This window comes from Andrena cerasifolii, chromosome 12 (assembly GCF_050908995.1).
Source record: "Andrena cerasifolii isolate SP2316 chromosome 12, iyAndCera1_principal, whole genome shotgun sequence".
Classification (NCBI taxonomy): Eukaryota; Metazoa; Arthropoda; class Insecta; order Hymenoptera; family Andrenidae; genus Andrena; species Andrena cerasifolii.
This window is the reverse complement of record NC_135129.1, coordinates 6,398,296-6,421,329: the sequence shown is the minus strand read 5'-3', so window position 1 is coordinate 6,421,329 and position 23,034 is coordinate 6,398,296. Positions and strand designations below refer to the sequence as shown.

Below are 23,034 nucleotides of genomic sequence, written 5' to 3'. Positions count from 1 at the left end.
CTGATAAGCTTATAAAGGAGAACTTCAGCTCATTTGCAGTTTGAACAACGTGGCCGATCCTGCGCCCCGAGTATGTAATGCAGAAATAATACAACAAAAACGAGTGAATAGAAGCTTCCATGACTGTACCAAATGGGGTAAAGTGTCTCATTACTGAACACTGAGAATGTAATTGTATAATGCAAGCAGTTTTGATTACTTCTGTTTGAATACGAGAGTATTTCATTTTCTAATTATGAAACAGTAAGGAATAATATTATTCACTAATAGAACTTAAATTGTACAGCGTACCGATTAACGAAATCCTCTGTACTTTACAATTCATTTCTTGAACGTCTGTGTGAACTAAGTAAATGAACGGCTGTTATTGTCACGCTGCCATTACATTTAACACACGTTTACGTGCAATTAAAGCATTACTCTTTTATATTTCCCTTATTAGGGATAACTGCGGAAAAAATTTTCTAAAGCGTAGAAAGTATGCAATTAAACTCGTGTCGAGCGTACACGTAAAATGTGCTTTCACGGTGTAATGCCTTTTTACGGGTATCGCGAATGCCCTTGCGGAAAGTAAAGTAAAGAACATTTTTTTCCATTAATGCGGCTGGTATACTTTGAATAAATTGTTCGAATCCTTTGCTCCCCATTGGGCATTATCTTTTTATTCCAAGTGTGTATGTTACACTCGAAAGCTTGCGAATTTTCATTCACCAGCACAGAATTGGAACGGCTTCTATCGAAACAGACGATTTCTGTCTTGGAACTTCTGTCGAACGTTGACGCGACAAATCCAGTTGTCAAACAAGGCAGCGACCGCGTGTCAGCGCGGTAAATGAGAGCAGCATGCAATTGGCCACCTGGACTCACGGAATGCTGTCTTCCGTGAGGCAGAAATTAGGTCGATCAACTTTCGACTCGCGATCCCGCGAAGAGCGCGGATCGAGATCGTCTTCAATTTTAGGAATTCGCCTCTGTAAGAAGCAAGTGAAACGGAATGAACATTTTCCAGCAGAGCGAGCACTCAGTTTTCAGAGTTGAATAAGGAGAAGACTCTAAAGCAAATGTGAGGAGAACCGGGCCAACAGATTGATTCCACGGGAGTCGATTGCTTCTTGTAATTCAGAAAATTACACCGAGATAAGGTGAATGTCCCAATTTCTGCTCATGTCCCCATTTCTGCTAATTTCATATTTTTCTTATTATTATATGCGTTACATTTGTACTATAGTTGCAGGGATATAATTCTAAATTATTTAAACATTTACGCGAGTGTTGCACGAGATTTAGAGCATTATACATTTAATTACAAATTACTAATAGTTAAACAACTTGAAATATCTTTCTTAAATAGTTTTTGAATTGGTTGATTTATTATTAAAGAATTAATCAATTACTCTGCAAATTTTGATCACGAACAAATTTTTTACACCTTCCTTATGACGAGTTACCTCTTAAATGAGCAGAAATTGGGACATTCACCTCAGTAGAAAATTCGCATAAAAGTATAAAAATGAGAACCATTTAGCAGCTTCCATACGAATATGGATCAAAGTAACGTGCATGATATTTTCTCGATTTTGTTACTGATCGGAAGAGAACCTGATATAGAAAGAAACACAGAAAAGTGTATGATCTGATGGATGGAGAAAGTTCCGCGACTTTTCCTTAAAAAGGCAAGAAGGATTCTTTATTGGGAGGTCAGACGAAACGGATATTTTTCGTCCATCTTTTCGTGGCCTAAAAACGGACTTTGTGGAAGTAGTTTTGCTGGGATCGAGCTGGATTTAGTAGGAAAGATCGGCACGGAGGCACGCTAAAAGTTCGATCGGTATCTGGGAATGAGTTCGAGAAAGATGGTGGAGAAACATGGCAAAAAGAGCAGCGACGAAAGTTCTGCCACGGCGGAAACAAAGACCTAATGCTTCACTTCCGAATTGCCTTCGAGCAGTTTATATCAGCTCAGGATATGACTCACGGACGGATTTCATACTCGACAGAGGATATTGTATTATTTGCTATGGTAAGTAACGAATCTGGTTACCTTATCTTGACATTGATAAAGTGTATTTTACCGCTGTCTGGTTTGTGGTGCGAGAAAACCAGATCTGTTTTAAGGAGACCCAGATTTCGTACATAGTTTGATAACTAAATTACAGGATTGAGTCTGTTATGCGCTCTTAAGGGGGTAGGTTACCCTCAAAATTTTCGAAAATTGGTTTTTAGGATGTTTGCATATTCCGCTAGCTACATCTTTTCTACGTGTTTTAAGTGCAACCGGGCCCCGAAATTCTAAAAAATAAAGGACTTACAGTAAAAAATGTACGAGCCTGCGCATGAGATCGGATAACGATGTCCAACTATAAACACGATTTTCCAGAAACTACGTTTTCCAAAACGGTGAACATAAAATCTCGAAAACCACTCGAACGATTTGAATGAAAATTTACAGGGAGCTGCAGGAAACTATTCCCCTCTGTGTATTGGGAGCACGTTTTCAATATAAATTCTTTAAAAAAAGATAAAAAATATTTTTCCTACAAAAAAAGGAAAAATCAGAAACATCACCTTAAAAATTGTATGAATTTGTTTAACAAAATTTTGCTTCCTGCACAAGATGGATACTGTCTTACAGATTATAAAAATGCCTTTAATTTGTGTTTTAGTTGAATCGTGTTCACCATCAAACGGTGCATCGCGCACACGCTCTCACATTTACATTTATAACTTCTTTTTTCTATAAATATATTTCAAATTTCCTTTTTGCGCATTGAAGTCAACGAAATGACGCTTAAGAAATAAAACAAAAATTATCTCTATATTAATTTATTACTTCAGAATGTGCGTTTGAAGAAGGGCCTGATTTTGGGGTGTTGAGGGTAACCTACCCCCTTAAAAGGACGCAGGAATAAATGAATAAAAACTGAAAGAATTTCTGGAGAAAGAACTCTTCTTTGAAGAGAATGAAAGCTGCTTTCCCTTCAAAGATCACTACAGCGACAGTAAAAAAAATTGGCAAAAGAAAAAGAAAATACTGTTGTAATACTTCTTTGTCACCATAAACCTTCCTTATTTTCCAAACTGAAACGTGCAGTGCAAAACAGAAGATTGCTAAGGTCCCGAGATAAATATGAATTGCAGAAATCTCAGAAAGGGGGTTAATTGAAATAAAGACAAAACTAGACAAATAATTGTAAGACTAAAAAAAATCCACGATTAAGTTAAGTTCCCAAGAAAATTGCTTCTCAAGAAAATTCTTGGCTGGGTGTTCCTAACGCTGTGTAGCCGAAGTGATTCCCGTAGACCCAATTCCGGATCAATGGGAGCGGGAAATTGGAACCCTATTATTCTACCTTTCTATCGTATAAACAAGAGCCCAATGTGGAACAATTACAGTTTCCTTGGGGTGGGAACAAAGGTGGAAAGATTTCATTTTCCTCTTGAAAACTCCATTTCAAGAGAACGCCGAACAAGAATAGTGCGCGTCGAAGAAAGAACGGAAGATCGAATTAGACGCTTAAAAGCGACGGAAGTTTAACGTTCGATTCAAAACCCGCTAGTCTCCAGCCACTGTGAAAAAGGAAAGTCGAAAACACGGAAGCGGATCGACGGACACTAACGAGAAAATCGTCTGATACTTATCGAGCCGGATCTTTTACTTTAATTAGGCCGTCCAATTTTATTTATTATACGCGCTCGCTTTCAAATTTGAATTTGAATTCTATTAAATTGCAAATTGCTTCTTACGTAAACGAATTTGCAACACGTTTCGATCAGTATCTCAATCGTCACGATTTTGTATATTTCTAAATGACAAGAGGTTACGAATTTGTTGTTGTTCGTTGAGTTCCTTGCTATAAAACACTTCTTATTGTAGCTTACTATGAGAATTCAGAATAATAAGATTAATATACAAATCGTAATGATTCAAGTAACAATCCCATCGCGTGGTTACCAATGAAATCGTTTTCACTTTCAGGTACTTGGCGAAATTACGATCCCCGAGCTACATCAAGATTTTCGTCAAGGTACGCTGCGATTTAAGGTAATAATGTTACGCATTTACAAACTTGTTCCGAGGCCATGGAAGCGGAAGCACGTTCTGATTTACTTGGAGGAGAATCGCATAAAAATAACGAAACGAATTAACGCTGTTCGAAGGAACGTGTCGAGTAAACTCCGAATTAAAAAGGTGCGAATTAGATGTCTCATGAATACGTGAACAAAGTAATTCTAGGTGAAAACCTCATACATTAACAATTTATGATTACTGGCAGTACCTGAGCTATTTTTTGTAACAATCTGTGATATTGTAAAAAAAGTTTCACACATTTCCCATTTTCTACATTCTGTAAGTGAGGAATGTAACTTTACTTCTAGTATCAGATATTAAAAACCAATTTATCAACATATCCAATATTTTCTTAAATACAAGTCACTTCGTTTAAACAACGCTCTTGCATGGCAGGCAGCAAACAATCCTTTTATCTTCGAGATTTACCATGAGTCAGAGGTAAATAATAAGACTGTTCCAAAGAACTGTGTTAATTATACATAGTGATATTTTCTTAACCACTTTGTGCATCTGAAAAGTGCATAATAAGCCGAGGAATATCCTTCCTGGAAGTCCAAGTAGAAAAAGACGAGATATCTCGTTCCACGAAGCGAATGCGTTAATTGCGAACGCAGGTTGCAAGAACCGATAAGGCTCAGTTTAGATATCGCTCACATTGCGACACTCATCGATGCTTTCTCAATCTCCGACGCTCATTGTCTGTCTACCCAACCATCCGTCAACAATTACATATATTACCAAGCACAGTTACGGTCTCGATAAGTAATGAAGGATGCCACGGTAAAGCGCAGAGCCGCAGCCTTTGATACGCGAGGGAGATCAATTGAGGCGGATAAAAAATCTCATAAGTCACGGAATGGTGAAAGAAGCAGCTTGGATTAAGAGGATTCAAATCAATCCTTCCACTCTACCGTTAATTCCACATCCCCGGAGCCACTGCCTTCGATCACGGCTTTAACGATAAATAAGGTATAAAAGTGCAATATGATTTTATAACGATTAAGACGGGACCGCTTTGAGGAGAAAGGAGGGGAGCAGGACGATGAAGAGTCTGGGACGATATCCAGGGGAGATGTATTGAACAGAATGGAAACGAAGAAAGATAGAGGGAGAACAAACAGAGATTCCATCCACCGCGCCCAGGTCGAGATGGTCGCTCATAAATATTCATACGGGATTCCTGAAGCCAGGAAAACATCCATTCCTGCGGGGGCGCACGCGTGCCCCCGTGCATTCGGCAATTTCGCCGACGACAAATGAAAAAAGAGCACCGGCCCTCTGGGCCCGGCATGATTTCAACGATGAAGAGAAACGAGGGAAATTACCATAGGCCAATTTCTGATCGCTTGTAACGTCGGCAGAGAAAAGTATTCGGTGCTTCCAGAAATTTCCACTACAATTTATTCTATCGTTGATTCACTGGATTACTTGTTTAATGATACACTTGCTCGATACAACACTTTCAAATCGGAAAATGTATATTGAGTAGTCTTGAATTGAAGAATTTATTCAATTTTAAGAATCACGAATTTTTCTAAGGTTTTATGATAGTATGGAAACTTAATTTAAAGCTTATTAAGCTTGGAATACAAAGGGTTACGAGGAAAGGCAATAAGTGGGAACTATAGTGGTATACATCTCTGGAAACTTGATAAAGAATTGTTATATAAAGGTTCTATCGGTCCTCATTATGGAAACGGTGGGTTGAGAGGCATTTTGTGTTGTGGAATTTGATCGAGTCGTTAAAATGTTTATTAGAGTGAAACTAATCACTCCGCGGGAGGGAAGTAAAGGAAAAAAATGTGATAGTAATTACCCGAATTTTTTATATGATTTATGCCAAGTCTGCAATAGAGATAAACCTCTTATTAATACTCTACGAATTTTGAGAAATCAATTTACATAAATTGAAGGAACTGATGGATTATTTAGTGACATAAATAGACAGAGATTAATTATAAACTATTCCTAATTTGAATACGCATCGTTCCAAAAGTTCCCATGAAAAGATTTCCAATATAGCATCTCACAGTGAATATAAAAAAGGAAGAGAAGGTACTTTTATGAATAAGAAGAAACTTAGCTGGTGCAGGTACATAGAAAAAAGATGCAAGGTTATTGATTTATCAACAAACTTCATTGAAATTATTTGAATAAATTATATTAATGATGAACTTAATTGGAAAACACTTTACTATCGTCTCCTCGCAGGGTGTGGTAGAATATTGGGTAAACACCACCGGCAGAAATTATTAAAAACGAAGGACTAAATAATTGTGGCACCTTTTCCAAGAGTTCCTGCGATATTTTCAATCGTTGCATCGATAACGCCAGCAGCATTAAGCTTTCGAGAAGCGTAGCCACTGTGCGTGGCTGTAAAGAGGTTCGAGTTACGACAATCGAGTGGCGTACACTTCGTGTTTGCCAAACAACGCGCGCAATGACGCGTCGTAAAATTTATCTTAGTATTTTAATGCCGATGGAGGCACCGTTCGGTGAAGCTTGTGACAAATCGCTCGGGTACCGTTCCCTGCAACTGTATTTCCACGAAAGAAAAATTCTCACGCGCTGACCCGTAAAAATATTCCATGTTTCTTGTTCGATTTCCTTCTTTCCTTCACAATGCAAACGACCGTGAATAAAGCGCTCGCGAGCATTTGCGTGATTGCCGATCAAACAGTAAAAGCAATTCCGTTGTAGTTTGTTTTAAATTACACCTAGCTCCGTGAACAGTTTAAGTAAATATCCCAAAGTCGCTTTCATAAATAAAATTTTCAAACTTTCCTTCTATAGAATAATAGACAGACATTTAGGTTGCTTTTATTTGAGCAAAGGGGAGTCGCAACTCGGTCCCTTTTTCCCAGAGACACGGGTATCAATCTTTCCATTTCGATCTCGTATTCCAACGTATGCAGAATCGGGTGTCGTGGTGCAGAAAGCAAACCGAATGTTATATCCTCCGTATTTACACACTCATTCGTCGCATTCTTTTGTTTGCTCCCGGCGAGAACTTCGATTCCCTCCGAAATTTCAAGGAAAATATATATCCGCCGATAGATGAAAAAATAGAATGGGGTAGGGGGATAAATTCGCGAATCACTGGGGACAAAAAGTGGCGGGAAAAACAAACAGAACGTAATAAAACCGGAATTCAAATGACCTCATCGAAACAAATCTCTGGGATACATATATTCCGTAGAATTCACGGAGCGAGCCGTCCACGGCCATTTTGCCCCTCTATCGCTGCTCGCCATTCTATTTTTTTTTTTTTTTGTTCGCGTTTCTGCTTTTCATTCGACTCTAGCCCGACAACAATTCTTCCACCGCGACGCAGCTTGGCATTGCGCTGAGAAATTTGCATGAGGAGGCGCGCTCGCACGCACGGCCATCTTTTACATAAAGGCAAATTTATAATTGGCCGCGGGCCAACGTCTGCAACGTTTGTTCCCGTTCGATCGTGTAATGCCGCCACGAATTTTGATTTCAATCGGCACGACCAGCGTACAGCCCGTCACACAAGAGCGGGCTCGCGATATTTACGAATGAAACCGCGTAGACGGAATGATAGTAGGTACTTTAAACCCACAGGGTGTTAAAGAAAAGGGTTTGAAACTTACAGGGTAAATTGTAAATTCACTAAATTCGGGTAAAAATGCTTGGGAGTTTAGATCGGAAAGTCAAGATTGTCCGAGTTGGGGACCATTTTCCCTTTTATAAAAAGAGGCCATGCTTCATTTTTTAGTAATAAAAATGGTATACAATTTTAACACGATTACTAATATCTTTAATGAGAATCTAAGGGGGATGTGAAATTTTCGTTTCCCAAGATGGTTTGATCGCGAAAAGGATATAGAATTAAGTAACTTTTCGTTATCCTCTTTTGATTGTATAAAGTACCATCGGGTGTTTTAAAATACCTACATTTTTTCAAACGAATAAAATAATTCAACACAGCTGAGGTCACGCCAGGATTATAATAAAAAAAGATTACTTGGTTAGTCCTGTTCTTGAAACCTTTCTTTCCCATGTAAGATGAATAAGTAGAAATGGCAGTATACGATCAGACACACAAGTCTCTGTTCTTATTGTGAATCCATCTCACTTATGCCACTAAATTATGTTCACAAGGAAGATGACTTTAATATTAAACATAACATTGGAATTTCCCACTTGCAACAAGAATTGAAGATTCTACTTCTGCTGCCTTACTTTTACATTACAACTTCGATTATGTATGATCAATTTAATCGCCAAGAAATTAACTACCAACGCAGGTATTTTAAAAACATAATCTCTAACGAAGGAAACTAGAATTATATTAAATAAGAAGACAATAGCTATTTAAATGTACTTTCAAACAATGCGCATTGTTTTAAACGTAGAATTAATCTCAGAGATCGCGAGGATAAACTCTTATGTAACAGTGTAACACAGTGTAACAATTATTAAATGGAAAATTCAGCGCATCATTCGGTGATTTAAACATTCAATACTTTGTTTAACACTTGCACTGAACAATGTAGAACTTAATTATACGTTGCATCACGCCAGACGATGCTATTCGATATAGACAGGAAGATCGACGGTAAACCCGATTAATCTGGTCAGATTAAGATAAGATAAACGCTCGCCGTGTCATTAGGCAAAATTAAGCCTCTGAAGCACATTACCCACGAACACAGATAAAGATCTTTTATTCTTTTATTAATCTCGTCGAATCGAAGTGCCAAAGCAATTGCATCTACTTTACCGGGGTGACATTTACGCGGTGAATTTAGGATTCCCAGCAGGAGTGGACAGGTGTTTTCGCTTCTTTTTTTAAAACGTGTATCTGTTCATCAACTTCACTGTGAAGCTCGTGGCAATGTCAGCTGCAAGTCCGCTCTCAACGTAGACGCATTACCCGAAAACCGTGGCTGCTTCTACAATTAATAGCTAGGAACGCCTGACACATCTGGATCGCGCGAGCACAGAAGTATTATAAACGCTGAGAAATCAGACACAGACTTCTTGTATATCACAGCAAATGTTTTTGTTACTACGATGTTCTACCGGCACTGTGTTTTTGAAGGAAAACATGGAAGTTTATGAAGCAGACATTGAAACGGACAAGAAGCAGTAGTCATTCATTCCAGTCGCAAAATTCAGTAGTAAAGAAAACTTTTTTGACCTTAGAAGGACTTCTGATTTCTCAACTAACCCAATGCAATTTCTTACTTCTATCACTGTATACATTTCTATTAATCATAAACAAATACCAAGATGTGTTACAAAATTCATTACACTTTTGCCATAGACACTACAAATTCATTTAATTCAAACCCAATAAAATTAAAAACCCAGGAAGGCCAAGTGACCCAGAAGTCAAACTGGGCAGAACACATCCCGGATTAAGGGAAGTAGGCAGTAGTTTCTGTCTAAAATGAAGCATTTCTGTTTCAATTAATTACAAAGAAACAAATTGAAACTGAGACTTGCTCTTTGGCATGAAGTTTATTAACATCATAAGCTTTAAAAAACATGATTGTTTAGTAAAAAATATGCATTATATATGACGCTACAGATGGATCAATAAAGAGGCTTTTTAAAAAAGTTTCTTTTGTTTTGCAGTGATAACTAAAAAAAGCAGAGATTCCAATAGAGTCAAATCAAATTTGAGTATGTTCACAAAATGTGTAGTTTCGGACCTAAATTCAAGTTAATGAAAACTCTAATTCTTTATGAAAAGAAACTAAGACCTCATCTTTTGGAGCTTGGGGGAGAGTAGAACCTCATCAATGTGGTTTTAGTTTATTTTCATAAAGAATAAGAGTTTTCATTAACTTCAATTTAGGTCTGGCCCAAAACTACACATTTTGTGAACATGCTCGAGTCTGATTTGAATCGATTGGAACCTCCGTTTTTGAGTTATCACTGCAAAATCAAAGACACTTTTTTAAAAAGCTTCTTTAATTATCCATCTGCAGCGTCATATATAATGCATATTTTTAACTAAACAAACATGTTTTTTAAAGCTCATGATGCTAATAAACTTCATGCCAAAGAACAAGTCTCAGTTCCCATTTGTTTCTTTGTAATTAATTAAAACAGAAATGTTTCATTTTAGACAGGAACGACTGCCTAGTACCCTTAAAACTACAAAACTCAATTATGCAAAAGCAGTGATTAGTACTTCACTTAGGCTACATGGAGCCTCTGATATTATAAAAGAACGCCCCACTGGCATCGATCAAAAGAGCTGATATCAAATCAATATTGCTTTCCACTGACCAACTCCAGCTGCAGAAAATCCTCTTTAGCTTCTGCTTTTAATGGAGGAGGTAGAACCCGCCGGTCCACGCTGATCCGTAGTTGTTATCGGCGATATAGCGGCGGGTTAATTTACAAGCGTTCCAGGTGCAATCGATCAAAAAGGAAGAAGACGAGAAAAAATCGATGCAACCATCGTCGAGGAATTTGTCGGCGGGTCTGTAACCACTCGCCACGGTATGCAGTCGCAGAACTCGGTATCCTCGCCCTTAATTGCCCGTTTCTAGTTCCCTTCTCTGTCTATCTATATCCTTCTCGAATGACGACAATGTGCCTGGCTACGATAACGCGTAGCTCGCGGTATGCACATCGATTCCGATTCCAACTCCACCCCGCCCCTCTATCGCCCATGAAACAACCATTACCTGTGGAATATCACGTCTCGGATTGCGATTCGGCGAAGTCGCGCCAAGGATTTATGCAATTCGCTGAATCGAAAGAGGACGGGAATTTTCGAGGATTCCTGGCGCGTCTACTTTTGCCTGAGGAGAATCTGCCACGGTGTAACAGACAAGAACGAAATGCCCGCTACAGGGAAAGTTGGGAGACTTTTAGAGAAACAATTATTTCCACGGGAAACGTTACTACAAAGTGTAATCACGAGGCTTCAGAGTCGTAATTGTTTAACGCTCGGTTTATAACATATACGGCATCAGCAAGGGTATAAAACGGGTGATGTTAATGCGTTCCAACATTAAATTAATCCAAACTACATCGTCACAGCAGGGAAGCCTTGCATTTTGGAATTCTGCATCGGGCGTATTATGAGGGATGCATTCCCACCGTGCTAGCTCATAAGCTCATTATTATTTCATAATAAGCTCTTTGTTTTACCACAGGCCAAATGCATTTTCGTGCCATTACCTACATTTGGATCCATTAATCCCAAATTATAACTGCAATTTGATAATTGGAAAGGGAAACAATTGTATCCGTTAATGTAACTACTTAGCTACTTACACTGGCCGAATCATTTTCGATGCATCACGTTAATGGATGTTTTTGCAGAAACAATTTCGAGGGGAGTTAGCTAGAGGAAGGTTAACGACCTATCGAAATTATTCTTCGGCGGGGAGCAGCGCGAGCCTCGCGGGCTGGTGGAAAAGAATTAACGCGAAGCTTTCTTCCGCGGGGGGAACACGACTCGGGTGGTATCGCTTGCAGGAAACTTTTATCATTTGAAAAAAATACGTTTCTATGCAGGCCTTTCTCACGCACTTGAGGTGGCCGTAACGAAGCAGGACGCGCAGAATTCTAGGAAGCTAGGGAAACTCGATAAGTACCGTTGGAAAAAAAAAAGAGATTCAAAGGATGAAGTACGGGGAGGGGAGTGAAAACGAAGGCCCGCGCGTTTCCCTCATTCACGCGGCACACTCGGCGGGATCATAGCGCTTCATTACTATTTCTATCTCATTAGCGGTGTAAAATATCGGGACGCGAGGCGCGTTTGGGTGTCTGCTTCCTTCAGACGCGCGCGCGTCTCATTAATCGGACCCGTCTAACTAACGACGTCGCTGGGGTCATATTAACGGGAGATAACGAAAAAAAATTATCCACGATATTAACCACAGGCAGAAACAGCAGCAGCTCCTCGGCAACGAGCCGCCAGCAGCAACGATATTTTATCGAAATTGCATCGAGATTTCATTATTAACTATTCCCCAGCTGGGAACGAATGCACCCGCGCCACCTCCCCCACTATCAAGATTTTACGACGCGAGACTTGTTTTTCCGATAGACTCAGCCGCGTTATTCGTTTTTACCCATCTGGCTGCCACTTTTTTCCGCTGCCTACACGCAAATTCAATTATCTTATTCTTATATACGATCCTTTCTACTGGGCTTGCAAGAACTCGTTTAGTTTAAATGTCTATGTATTTGTACTATAATATTCAATTCCAATTTAGATTTTTTTTTACGTTTATAGACAATGGTATCAACTGCCTTGCTCGGAATTAATTATGTAGGAGAACCTGTTCGCAGCTGGTTTCCATTTGTTAACTAATTCAGGCGTAAGTTTCCGCGAGGATTTTAGACTGTGACCAGTTACTCAGCCTTCTATGTATAAAATATTATAATCATAAATCAGTGTAGATTTCTAAACTAGTATACTGATTATAACTGTTTCGCAGCTCAAGGCTGTAGAAAAGAAACCAGTCTTAGAAAAACACGATGCAAGTGACCAAAAACTGGATTTTAGATTAATGTGAACCTCATCAAATATTGTCAAACCTATGCTACACACCAGAGTTGGATATTAACTAAATAAAAAATTATTTAATGAAGTTAATTTTTTTGTTCCACGAAAATTTATTCGACCCATGATTTTTGTAACCTTTAGTCGTTATTGGAAATTTGTATTTGAATAAAATGTTTGCCCATCTCTGTTATACACTCTACTATACTATATTATACACTCAAAGGTTCCAAAAACCTTCAACAATAGTCCTTGAAAAAGTAATCCCCAAAGGAAAGCTCCTTCCCCCGTGGTAGCACCCACTTGTACCGTTTTCGCGATAGAATCTCAGCCTGAAGAGTTCAATATCATCCCCCAACTTGCTAAGCTCGGTTACGAAAGGCGAGGCCCCCAGGCGGAATCACCTAAACGTTTCTTATCACTGTCAGGGGGCCCGGGGACAATTAAATCCGCGTGCGGCTTTATTAAAAAGGGGAAAAAAGGGAAATCCCCTCGATATAAACGAGCAGCGACGAGCCCCCTCCCGGCGAATTACATCATTCGCTTTTATTGTAGCGGTGGCCAGAGATTCTCTTCCCCGTGGAGTGGCGTGGTGCCGCGCCGCGACATGGTAATGAATTTTTTCGCCCAAGAGAGAGAAAGCCGGCTGAGGAGCGGTGGTGAAGGAAAATTAATTGATCAGTAGGGGGCGAAACGGTGACAGAACGAAAACGAGGCTGCCGCAAGACGACTTCCTTTCGCACCGTCGCCGCGAAGAATATTAAAAATGAGGCCCTTGGACCGGTTAAGGGAAGGGACGCCGCGCCGCGGACGACAAGTGACCGTAATGAACGTCCTAATGAATATGCACAATGAGCGGACCTTCGTTAGGACACGTGCTGCACTCACTTGGCCAACTAAACCGCGTTAGCCGTGGCTTACCAGCCCCCCGCCGTCGGCTGTTCACCTTTTTAAAGATTATTAATGGTGTTGTAGCAGCCAGCTGTGGGAACCTTTGCACCGGGCAACCGGGCTAATCGTAGCGGGTTTTTAATTGAGAGGGCGGAGGCGCACGGGCATGCAAATAACGCAGCGTTAAACGCTGGACACGATGGCCCGGCGTGACGGGATAGTGTCACATTTCAGGCGGGGCTCCGTGTAGGGAATGGCTGGAGTAATAATGCTCTCAGAAGTGTGGGTATATAAATTGTAATTAGATTTTCCACGGGGATGTAGAACGGTACTTTGCGAGTCTGCGTGGACAACGGTAGGGGGAAAGAAGTCACGCTCTGTGCGCAATTGATTTGGCGACTGTGACTGTTGTTGCTGACGTCTATTGCATTGGTACAAGATGATTAAGATGAGAGGAGGAATTAGTGTTTTAAATGTATGGAAGCTTGTGCAGGGTAGCTGGTAATGCATAGAGATAAAGAAACCAATATCTGGGCTAGATTGTAAAGCCAGTAATTAACTCTTTTAACAATTCTTTCTTAGGGATATAAGGCGTATTTTCAAATAAGAATGTTTACAAAATATTAAAAATTAATTAATATACAAGACGTCAAAGTGAGTGCTTGCGTAATGCGCGCCTCGATGTGGTGAACATGATTCCGACTGACCGGCTCATTTAAAAGCAAAATCGCTGTATACAAGTATCCTTTAACTCAAAATCTACAATGTAGAACTCGGTCGAAAAATTTTAATAAAAATCCACGGTGTTATACAACAAATATCAACTTTGAAGGATTTTACTAAAGTAATTGTGTGATAAATGTTGTTAAAGTTACGCGATCTTATTGAGTGAGTTCCACATTGTGGAGAAAAGTGTTTGGTAGGTTCAGTTAAAATTTCAACCAAAAATATCAATTTGTTTTCCAGTTATGATGTTCACCGTCTTGAGAAACACAGCTTTGAGAAAAACGGCTTTAAAGCCCGCCGCGGTGCGTTTACTTGCATTGGCCCGTCCGTTATTTTTTACGCTGCAACTCTCGCAACATATCAAATTTTTCAATGAAATCTTTTTTAAAATACTTGTAAGACTTGTGGCCATAAACAATCGAAAAAAAGTTTTGATTCTTTGACCCCGAAAAAACCCTTAAGCAAGTTTTGTGTAGTGAATACTGTTTTCATATTTTGCTATATGAAATTGTCAACACATGTAGGTGAAAGAATTGCTACACACAATAGTGTCACTACTACACAACTAATACAAAATTTAACTACATCACACTACATTAAACTACAATTTAACTACAAATACTGATCACTATGATCTAAATTAAACTACATGCTTCTCGGAACACCTGCTACCTTCCTCCACCAACGTCAATCGATCAGCTGGGAAATGGGAAGAGCGTAAAAAGATCCAGCGCGCCGACCAAGCCTTTTATCTCCCATATGCGCGTTAAATAAAAGAGTGCAGCTAATAAATTCCATAAACCATCCGCGCGACGCTCTATGCATCCGAATCGCGGCGATAAGACGAAATAAGCGAAGCCAGCCTGCTCCCGGGCGCTAATAAATTTCCCTGGGAATCGCGACGATAAATCAGGCCGCAGTTAAATCACACGAGCGATTCCAGAAAGAAAAGAGGGGGGGGCGAAGAAGGAGCGCTCGTCTTGTTACAATCTCGATTTCCGCGAGACGGGGGCCGTTAGAAAATAACGAGGTAACTACAGGTTAACGCCGTTATCGCATGACGGGGTTTATGGGGTCCCATCGCCGACAAGCGAGCCCCATGGCGCGAGTATATCACGGGCCGCGCAGTTATGTTTCAACGGGGTATATTCCAGCGGCTCACCATAGGGAAACGGGAGGATGCCAGTGGATATTAATTGGCTTCCGATCTACATCGAGAGACCACCATCGAGACACCCCTCGAAACAGGTGCCCGCGAGGCGTCACAGCCCCTACCACCCTCTGCCGCTACCGTGTGGGTGTGTGTCCACGTGAGTGTGATCAAGTGTCAATGTGGCCAAATACACAAGTAATTTATCTCGAAAATGCAATAATCCAATCGGACGACAGTGGGGAAGCTCCCCTGGCATTGCTAGCTGATCAAGAAGCAGTGGGTAAGTAGGTAAGTGGGGTGTTAAGTAATTAATGCACCGAGCCTTTTGACAATTTCGTGGGAGTACTATCCTATGTTAATAGCGCTACCAGAAGCTACAAAACATATTTAGCAACAAACCAGGATTACTCCACATTAACAGTGATCTTTCCAATTCTTTCTAATCCCACTGTTTCAACATTAACGTTAAATCGTTAAATCCCATCCATTATTGTCAGGTATCGACACTTTTGCCTACGCAACTAAATCGCCGATGTGTCGCGATGCGACACACACACACACGGACTCCGAACAGATTTCTCTGCGCGCAAATACAGGGACGCGTATACAAGCGGACGACACAGCCTCGCGATCAATACACGTCCCGTACATCTCAATACGCGATCTATACCGATCTACACGCGTGCACGGTCGCTGGCCCGTGTTTGATTAATATATGCGCCGGCAGATACAAATAGCAGTCTTTACGCAGGCTCGCGCGCGTGCAAGTTCATGCCAGCTCGTATGTGCGGCCACGCAGCCGACCTGCGAAATCGAATCCACAAAAATTAAAGGATTATCCGGGATTACGTGCAGCAACAGCGTCGCGACCACCGTCCCGCGATCGTTGCGCTGCAGTTTAATTTCAGCACGTCGAAACAAGCCCCCGAGCCCCGACGGGAAACCGATTTGTATCCTTTATTTCCTGCAGTCCAGCGAACGTTAGATCGATTACCGTGGCCGGGTGGGTGTGAAAGGGGGAGCGCGCGACCGGGCCACCCCTTAAGCTTTTCACCGGTAATTACGTTAATAACTTGAGCGACCGCAGAATTTATAGGCGCGCCCCGACCGCCGGGCCTGCTTTCGTCGTGGAAAAAGCGAGGAAAGATGAGGGACAAGGGGTGACGGTGGCTGCTAACTCGATCAGGACGGTGTCTTAACGAAGCCATTCGCGGTAATATTAATTCATTCGGCCATATTTAATTGGACGGTCCGACCGGTCCCCTCGAGCCCTGTTTTCCTAATTCGTCGCGTCTCCTTATTAACGATTTCCGATTCGTTCTGCTGGAAGAATGGAAAAATGTTGGATCGCTTCGTTCTCTGGAGGCACGGAGGTAAATGTACCCATCATCGACCTCGCCCCCTCTATCGATCGATTGCTCTTTAGCTTTCTAGTAGCAGTGATAAATAGGCGAGCACGAGGTGACTCGGGAAGCTGGGGTATACCTGCTTTCTAGGTGAAGACGGAGAAAACTGGATGGGGGTTATTCTATCCTGTATTTTCAAGTTTCGTTATTTGGGGAATTTTAATTCACCTGCGGCGAAAATAGCAGCGCGACTTAACCGAGGAACTTCGCCAAGGAAGAAGATAATTACTGTAAACAATTTTATTTTATCCCTGGCATTAAATGCCTCGGGGAGAATTATTGAAAGAAACGGGCAGAAAGAGGCTTTCCTTGGCCTGGCAGGGTTTACATCGTCCTCTCGTCGGATAAACTGGAATTGCTTATTATCTTAAGAAATGTAACAAGCCCCATACAAATCTCGTTTTCGTCGGAGCGAACGTTAAAGTATCTCGGTATTATTTCAGTACGTTCTCGGCTTAAGGTTCGATGCTCCTTTTTAAGGCTTTGAATCGCGACGAGGCCCAGGCGGTATTCGGCGAACCATTATATTCTTTGCTAATTGCAGGGCTTGATTGTGATACCTTGCAACAGTCACGGAAAATAAAAATGGTGGCGAACATAAGCAGGCATTGTATTCTGGAGTGATTCGCTGAACTTACGATGATTGAATGGCAACTAATGTTTATAATGGTCAAGCAGTGCGTTGTGATTGAATTTCTGGGCGCTGACAAAGTATGATAGTTGTGATAGCTTCAAGGAACTTGTGTATCATTGATAGAAATTTCAGAAAAATAATGCTGATTGTAAGAAAGTAAATCGTTTTCCTGTTTCCTATTTAAATTAAAATTACGAAGTTATAAAGTTTCTCTACCTGATTCTATCTGCCAATTTTATGAAAGAGATCATTGGATACTGAAATGGAATTTTTAGGTGATTTTAGCAGTTGGTAAATCGTAAATACGAAAGAACTTTTTCCCCAAGCATCTAAAGCGAACACTTTCATCTTTACTCTTATTGCAAACAGACTCGAGTTACCTTTAACATGTAACATAGTAAATAAGGGAACAGCTTCGAAAGTTCACTCTGCAGCTACGAGGAAATATAAACTTCAGTCGACGAAGTAGACGTAAAAAAAAGGAAATATAGCAGGAAGTTAAAAACGTATCAGAGAGCGAGTGATTTTACAGCCAGAAACTTCGCAGAATATTCAGGTTTCGCGATAACTTTATTGTATAATTTATTCTTGGAGCATTTACTGAAAAAAAAACGACAGAAGATTGCAGTTGCAGGAGAGAGCAGTCTCGAATGTAGTACCTTCGATATGCAGGTCGTTAGAAGCACCCGATGAGATAACGTCATTACTACCTGCCTTGTCAAAGGTGTCTGGTATCGTAAATTTATCCAGAACAAATCAGGAAATCCGTGTAAATGAGAGAAATAAAAGCATTGGGTATTTGGCCTCATTACTGTGCATAGAAAAATGTAATTGTATAACAGTGCAGATTTCTTATTAGTATCGAGAAAAATCAACTCGAAATATAAAATACCAGAAACGTTGGACTTTGTAGTTTTTAAGTATAATATAAATTTTTTAGGACAAAATCATATGGAAGGTACATCTAAACTTTTATTTCTTTCATAGATTTATTTGTGTCTACGACCAAGCACCTCGTGCCTTCATTAATTAAAGTCTCTACTGCATTCTTCCAATTAATGGCACGACAGACTTTTGAAATAAAATGCAGTAATTTAAGTAACATGTATTTGTCCTCTATTAAAATCTGATTCGTCTTGTAGCATTGAATAATTTTACGACTATATAATCCGCAGGACCACTAATAAGAATACATTAAATCGTGAATAAATTAGCAGGTAACATACCTTGAATTTCCATTTTGAGTAGAATTCCTCGATAAACACATTTATTTGCCACTTTTAATAGAAAAATAAAAGCATCTAGTCAATAAACGAGATGTGATCGCTTAGCAGGAGACTTATTTATCTAAGAACCTTTAACCAAACATACCAAACCACATTTGCCTCTGAATTCATTTCAACTTTACGTCTCTCCACACAGTGGCGGATTTAAGAAAAAAGGCCCAGGTGGCAAACGTTCTAAGGTGCCCATTTTTTCGGGAAAATGAAGAGATAGTTTACTAAAAACGGGCTAAGTATAGTAGTTTGAAAAAAATGTAGTACTTGGCTACCTATACCTAATCATAATTTTTTTTTTTTAAATGGAGCCCTGGGGGGGCTTCTGGGCAGGGACCCAGGTGGCAATTGCTCATCAGCCGCCCTGTTAAATCCGCCACTGTCACTCACACCATTTACCACCACTCTCATCAATAACCAATACTCCATAACTTCCCTTCCAAAACCCCTAACAAATTCATTTTCTCCACCAAAAAATTCTTCTCAAAAATCCACCCTCCACAATCTCACGAATACTACGTTCCCTTCTAGCCAATAGTCACCACCATCGAACAGCCGTCAACAATGACCGTCACAATGGATCAGCATCGAAGAAGCCAAGGGTGAGTCGTCGAAAGGGGGGGAATGGGGGGGCAGGAAGCGTATCGTCGGCTGTGAGGCTGCAGCTATCATTATTAGAGTGTCGTGCTCCTCGGGATGGGTCCGTTCTCGCATTTTCCAACGAAGTATCCGTCGTTAGCCCGCGTAACGGGCTACGTCTACTACGTCTAGAGGGATAATGGGGGAGAACCGGGGTTCCGTGGCGCGAAGGATCGCGACGGGGGATGAACGGAAGGGGTACGGAGTTTAAAGGAAAGCTTGACTGCCGAACGACTAATAAGATCACCTTCCGCCTAATCATTCTCGCTCCCGTGAGCGCCATCCACCGCTTACGACCCCTCCTCCGCATCCCGCACCCCCATCCCCGCGCCGGTGCTTGTGTTCGCGACGGATAATTTTCCGAGGCGACACCTAATTATCAGGAAATTCTGCGGTAAGCGTGTCTACAGACTTTCGCGTAAAACCCCGGTTTCGGGGACAGACACGCAGATAAGTGGAGGGGTGGGCGGCGGGGCTAGATGGATTAACTGCAGGGTGTACAGCGACGAGGCAGTTTTGTACACTCGGCTGCATCGGGCTTCTCGCCGTAATATCACGGGCGAGACGGGCCGCCCGGAGTCGTGGTTCGCGGTGGATTGTTTGTGCCACGGGCCGGAGGAAACCGACTGCCGCGCGTTTCGAAATAAATATCGCGTGAAATTGCCCGCCGCGATCAGGAGGCGGCGGGCCACGACGGCCCGGGGGACTCTTTTAATTCCCGTTCACGGAAGTCTCCTTGCCCTTTTGAACGTCCCCGTGCCGCGTAGCTCTCCGGGAGGATGATGAATACGTCGCTGCCAGCACACGGGGTAGCTTCTCAAGTGCCGGTAAAAACTAGTCCGCAGGGGCACGGGGGATCAATATCCATTTTCTTTGCGCGTTAATGATGTCTTGACCTGGGAGGGAAGGCGAGGAAGGGTGGAAGATCGCTTCGTCATAATTTCACGGAGATCTTGGAACGAGAATGAGAATTTGTAAGAGGGAGGATATATTGGGCCACTATGCTGAGTGAAATAGATCGTCGTTTTACTGGCACGCGATAGTAGTTAGGTATGAATAACGAATCGTAATTCTACAGCTTGCTAAGTACCTGCAGGAATTTTTCATTTAACCTGTTGTGATTTACAGAGCTGAAACTTTATCGAGCCGGAAGTTTTGCCGAATGATAACACTGTGGGGAGTCAGGAAAAACTTACTAAACTGTTGATAGGAAGAAGGAAGCTCGCGACTACTCGAGGGCGTGAGTGTGCGAATACATTTTTCATTTCTCCACGTGTTTCGAGTGACACGTGATCGAGGTATCGCGGTGTTTACATGGATGTTCTTGCTTCGGTGGGAAATTCGTTGGCTCGAGGCGAGAGAATAATCGCGCGGGTATCCATGGATGGGATAAAACCCGTGTCAGGGCAATTCACGTTTCTCTGGGAAACGGAAGGAAACGCGTGGCGAAACGGAATTAGAACGGGGAGAACGAATTTCTAGAATTCCACGATATCACTGCGCGGAGATAAATACAAACTGTGTGGAAAAGAATACCTCCGCGGCTTCTTCACTCACGCAACGGCCATTTCAAATTCCCCTGTTGCAATTCGAAATTAATTAATGTTTGTAGCTGGAAGCACACGCGAATGTATATTTAAATTCCGAGGAATGAGTAATATAAGGGAGAGCTGAAGATGTTCTTCAGAATTCCTCGAATTATACGCTGAAAGTCCGACTATTAAATGTTGAGTGCACTTGTAAGCATTGCTCAACGCTGTTTTTGTCAGACAGTGCACATTCTCTGTTACGATGAGTGAATGTAGATAATTAGTGTTACTTTGGTCGAAGGAGAATTTATTCTACGAAATATCTTATCTAAGTTTCGCAATTTGATTTCTACCTAGAATTAGAATGCGATTAAACGATCTTGTTTGGCTTCAAACGCGTTCTAATAAACGTGAATTTATTAAGTAATCATCTTTGAAATAAAAAAAAATTATTTTATCTCTGAGAGTTCATCTTATCCCCAATTAACGATTACCTATGAAATGGATATTTAATGAATACCTAGTGAATATTACAGCCATCGTTTTATCTAAGCATTCTAAGCAATCATGAGTCTATATTATTCAAACTTTCGTTTATTTGCAAAAGGCAACGCTTCAGCAAATCATGTTACTATAGAAATAAAAATCTCAAGGACCAACGTCCGCTAATCCCTTATCCTTTCTTTCCATGAGTCCCATTACCCAATTAAGCTCTTTATGCTCATTTTACTGAAACACCATTTATATTATCCTCCATCGGGTGGCATCCTTAGGTTTCGCTTTCCAACGCAAACTACGGCCGATTCATCGGTGACACGGCAAAAAGCATCTTTAATCGAATACGCTGTCGTCTAATTGCGCGATTAATCTGCGGCGCTTTCGTTCGGCCAATTAATTTCATCGAAAGTATAGCAGAACTTTCCCGTTTTTCTGCGTCTGGTTTTCTACTCGGGTCGCGAGGGAAGAGAAACCCATCGGTGCCGTGAGCAACGGCTTGCAAGGTGAGCCGATCGAGGATCGATAGGATCGGTCGCTTACCTTGTAGATCTCATCTACGAGCCTAGTGAGTTCCTCGGTTTCCATGGCGTACCCCTACGGTGTCTGAAAGCTGCACTTTAACCGACTTTACGAGATGCTCATATTTTTCTGTCCTCCCGAAACCGGATCTCCCGTAGCCGCTCCACTTTCGCGAAGTCGATCGTTCGAGAACGGAAGCCGATAAACGCTCTCCGGATTCGCCCCTCTGCCCCAGCACAGACCTGAAATTAAAGGAGGAGATTCGTTTAATGATGTACCACCGCCTTGGGCAATTGGTGGCCGACCTTGCCCGTTGAAACTCGAAATAACGGGAGTATGGCAGTTCCACTGAACGACAAGTGGGCCCAATAGAATTTCATATATTAAACTTCACATCAATTTGCAAATTCTACTTAGGAATATTGATTTAGACCAGCCTTTCTGCCAGAGCTATTAAAACACCGTAATATAGAAAGAAATAATAATAAATTTTTCCATAATTCGTAATAAATGGTCACAAGTACATTCATTCATAAATAGAACTCCTTTGAGGAGGAAATCCTATTCTTTGCGCTGAAAACATAGTAAAATTTGAGATTTTTTTTTTAAGAAACCAGCGATGGGATTCGTCTGAAATTTGGACGATGTTTTGATGCATCTTTGAAGAAGCAGCAGGTTTTTTTATATTAATTTTTAACCATAAATATAGTAGTTATGCATGATAAACCATCACGCGTCGCAAAAATTCGTCGTCCGTTGATGTGCACGATATTTATCTACCAGGTAATCTGAAACCGAAATATGAAACGGCGTTTTATTTTATACATATGTAGGTTGAAATTGATGAACCAGCAAAAAACAAAAAAATTTATTGAGCAGTGTGGAGAGTTTTCAAACTGAAAAGTCTGAACCTTTCATTTTTGCAATCCAATTTTGCGTCAATTTTCTTATGTAACAAAAGAAGTATAGAACTTAGCGGTATTCTGGTTCATCAAATTGAAGCTACATATGTACAAAGTAAAACGCCGTTTCATTTTTCTGTTTCAGATTACCTGGAAGGTAAATATCGTGCACACCAGCGGACGTGGCGTGATGTATAACTCCTACATTTATCATTAAAAATGAATAAAAAAAACTGCAACTTCTTCAAGGATGCATAAAAATGCATGGTCCAAATTTCAGAT

General features: G+C 41.0%; 1 protein-coding gene across 2 annotated transcripts in view; it reads right to left on the bottom strand.

Annotated features, from left to right (window-relative positions):
- The window catches only part of Irsp53 (Insulin receptor substrate 53 kDa), a 202,918-nt gene that overhangs the window by 160,760 nt on the left and 19,124 nt on the right, over positions 1-23,034 (bottom strand). For both annotated transcript variants that reach the window (XM_076824776.1, XM_076824777.1), the window contains exon 2: positions 21,872-22,092. In XM_076824776.1, the coding sequence (XP_076680891.1) occupies positions 21,872-21,916 (45 nt within the window). In that variant the 5' untranslated portion in view covers positions 21,917-22,092. The remainder of the gene's footprint in view (positions 1-21,871; positions 22,093-23,034) is intronic.